This window comes from Triticum dicoccoides, chromosome 4A (genome assembly GCF_002162155.2).
Source record: "Triticum dicoccoides isolate Atlit2015 ecotype Zavitan chromosome 4A, WEW_v2.0, whole genome shotgun sequence".
NCBI classification, from domain to species: Eukaryota; Viridiplantae; Streptophyta; class Magnoliopsida; order Poales; family Poaceae; genus Triticum; species Triticum dicoccoides.
The window spans coordinates 588321263-588324740 of NC_041386.1; the positions used below are offsets into that span (position 1 = coordinate 588321263).

At 43.7% G+C, this 3478-nt stretch overlaps 1 protein-coding gene across 1 annotated transcript in view; it reads right to left on the reverse strand.

Annotated features, from left to right (window-relative positions):
• Positions 1 to 3174, reverse strand: part of LOC119287033 (inositol hexakisphosphate and diphosphoinositol-pentakisphosphate kinase VIP2-like) — a 26584-nt gene extending 23410 nt beyond the window's left edge. Inside the window, exons 1-5 of the mRNA XM_037566519.1 lie at positions 2893 to 3174; positions 2667 to 2726; positions 1352 to 1398; positions 1101 to 1184; positions 326 to 389 (exon numbers count right to left, since the gene is read on the reverse strand). Coding sequence (XP_037422416.1) covers positions 326 to 389; positions 1101 to 1184; positions 1352 to 1398; positions 2667 to 2726; positions 2893 to 2961 — 324 coding nt within the window. The 5' untranslated portion in view covers positions 2962 to 3174. The remainder of the gene's footprint in view (positions 1 to 325; positions 390 to 1100; positions 1185 to 1351; positions 1399 to 2666; positions 2727 to 2892) is intronic.
• Positions 3175 to 3478: the final 304 nt, after the last annotated feature.

Genomic DNA, 3478 nt, shown 5'->3' on the forward strand with positions numbered 1-3478 from the left:
TGGTGAAATCCAGTAAGAGAAATGCACATGAATATGGTTGCCAACAATGATAATCTGCATGTTGTCAATACTACTTGCATTAATCCAGAAAATAGAGTTTTCATGTCGCTGGCACATGGAGACAATATCTACTTCACTGACAGAGAAGGTCAGAAGGCTCTTTATAGGACAATTGTGCAAATGCAGAAAAATATCTCCATTGAACACAAGCACATGCAGAAAAAATACATAAGTTGCGCTGGAGTGTATTTGATCACAGAATGAAGACTCTGATCTACTGTGTGCCAAAGAAGGTATTGAATGAATTCTCCAGTGGAAATAGTACCTCGTATACTTTTCTACGGTCATGAAGGAGGTATTGCGGCTCAAGTTCATTCACTAAAAATGGTCTGGCAGTCAAACAAAACAAAATTGGTGTTAGAGAATACAGGTTAACTGGAAGATATGAACAAACTAACCTCAAGAATATTAAACAGAGAAGGTAACCTCTGTCCACTTCAGAGATAAGGTTTTGCCATTTACAACATGAGGTAATACTTATTCAAGTTCTATTTCGTAACTTAGTAGCAAAAATATTGCAGTGATTGCACGAATAAGTGAAAGTCCCACTTTCTCGTTGCTTTCTTTTGATCAACTCACATTCACTGAGCATGGCAATGACTGTTAATCTGCTCTCCTACAGGATCAATAATGTAATTGTTTGTTGTGTGTTTTGACTGACAGTGTCAAGATATATACAGAAATTTTCAAAATACTTTAGAAGCCATAACATTATTGAAGATCAATTAGCAAAACTTTGAACATAAGCCCTTCACTTAAGCATGTATGTGTGTATATAAACATTAATCAGAACATAAGTTAAGAACTGAGAAATGAGCAAAATACCAAATAGTTTGAATATGCTCTACTCTTATGTTCCTAGTGCTAGATGTTCAAACCAGCATAAATGTTTGCGAGGACAACATTAAGACAAGATACATTAAGATTAACATGAGACACTAGTCTTCAGGCACGCTATACCTTGAAACAAAGGTGTTTGATAAAACATGAAGATATGCCTGGACCTACAGAACAAGCATAGAGAGAAAATCCAACCATACCTTCGTAAAGCTGCATAAGCCTGAGCTTTCTGAAGAGGAAACCCAGACGAACAGAAGGCAATCAAGCAGTCACATTTTGGCCAACTGAAAATCAATTGTAGCCAAGTGAGATGTTACTAGTAAACATACAGGCTCACACGCATTATGTTTTATGGCCTTCAGTCAAAAGGTGTACTGATGTAATATGGATAGACCTCTACTAAAAATGAACAATGATTAAGCTATCAATAACCTGAGTTCTCATTACATACATCTCAATAGGGTCCTCGAGAATAACCTTATCTCCAAATATTATGATCTGCAAAATAGTTAAATGAAATGCAGAGTGATAACTGGTCTGAACTCTGAAAGGCTCCAGCAACAGGCAAGGTTACCCTTACCCCTGAAGTAGAACCAGAAATTTAAATATGGCAAAAAAGATAAATTAACAAAGTGAAGCTCATTAAAATTAATTACGTTAGACGATAGTGATACTGAGATAGCACGAAATTAATTAAAAGACCAAAATAATACAGTGTGGATGTGTCAACAAGTTTCATAAAACTATTTAAGAATTAATAGGTCTTCACAATACAGGAGAAGCATCAAAGAGGAATAGTTCGATATTTCCGTTAAAAAAGAGTTCGACAGCAGTGTCACGGAGGTGCTAGTAAGTAGTAACCATGCACCTTCCATAGATAGACATGAGAATGTGAGACATATCATGATGGCCGGATCAAAGCAATGAATGAATGGATGAGAGAAGCATGTGCGGCTGCTTGAATTATACTGTACTAGTAATAACAAAGCATAAAACATGACGAACTATTCCAACTAGTACTAGGCCAGGGCCAGCCTTGGAATAAAGTGGATGGATGGTCAATGACGTGGTCCCCCCAGGAAAGTTGAGATACCAATGTATCAAATGAACTAATATAACGTGGTAGTAGACCAGATCTGACCAAAAGTTGAAATTCCCGTTGCATTCTAGGCGTTATTTATTGGCAGGGAATCCTGAGGAACCATATCCAGCCATCACTCCGTAGCTTATAGTACGCCCGTACCATGAGTCAACATTTGGTACAAAAATTATAAGAATGTCGAGCACTGAAGCGCGAATATTCAGTTTTGCCGACTACGGTGCTTAAAGTAGTATAGTCCAAATAAAGCACTCCACCACGCAAGAAAATTTGTCAAGATTCATGTCCTGCGGTGATCAATTATATCAAGTGCGTGTTGAGGGGCCTGTTTGCCATAACCCGGAAATCCGGGGACAGACCGCAAAAGCAACGACCACCACATATGACATGATGGAGACCGCGTGTATATTATATTCAAACAAAAGATGCAGAATAAATCGGTATCCGCAGAGATTCACGGATGTCTCGCAATAAGATATTTCGAAAAATCTGAGAAAAAGAAATCACATCACATGCGATTCTCCGCCGTCCACTCAATCTCCGTGGCTGGCTGGCTAGCTTGCTTCAATCGCGGTACACTCGTTTCCGCTTTCGCAAACTGATGGCGCGGGGGGGATTACGGAGGAATACGGGCGTGGGAAAGGGGAATGGAATCGCGCGTGCGTACCTCGAATTCTCCAAACGCGCGGAGCCGCTCGAGAATCTGCTCCATCGGGGAGCAGTACACCTGGGGGTAGGTAAATCGGAAAAGGCGGTCAGAGCAGAAACTCTGGAGCTTCGCGTGGGAACATCGAGAGGACGGAAAAAAATCACGGCGGGTCGGAGGGTCGGAGCGACGGGGGGTTGAGAGACGGTGGAACACCGAGAAGGGAAGAGAGAGGAGAGATCCCGACCTTCTTCTCCATGACGCAGACGCCAATGGCGACCCTGTCGGCGGCCCCAGTACCGCCCTCCGCCGCCATTGCCGCGGCGTCGACGGCCTCCAACCCGATCTGCCCACGGGGCGTGCGCGCGCGAATCCGAAGGGCTCCACCGGGTCCGAGGTGGGGGTTGGGAGGCGAGCGAGTGCGTGTCCCGGCAAGATTTGAATTCGCCTCGCCGGGTGTGGGGTGTTGGGGGCTCGTCGCAGGCGGCGGTGGCGGCTTCGAGTCAGAGGTGGGCGGTCGGGCAAGGCGGGCGGGCGGGGGCGGCTCTTATCTACCGGTTGCGCACACAGTGGGGTTGGGATGGTGGTGGTGCCCAGCCGAATTGGGTAATCGGGTAGTATTGTTCATGCTGTGGGCACCCCGCTGTATCCACACAAGAGCCCTCCTTCGTTTTTTCGGCTTCTTTTCTAAGAAAGTTTTTGTGGGTTTTTTTTGCCTAAGTGGAGATAAATATAATTACAACAATGATTACAAAGTGTGCTTCAATAATACACTCCAACTGATGAGAAGTGGTGCGAATCAACCTGTGGTTGAGTTGGTTACACTACTAGGA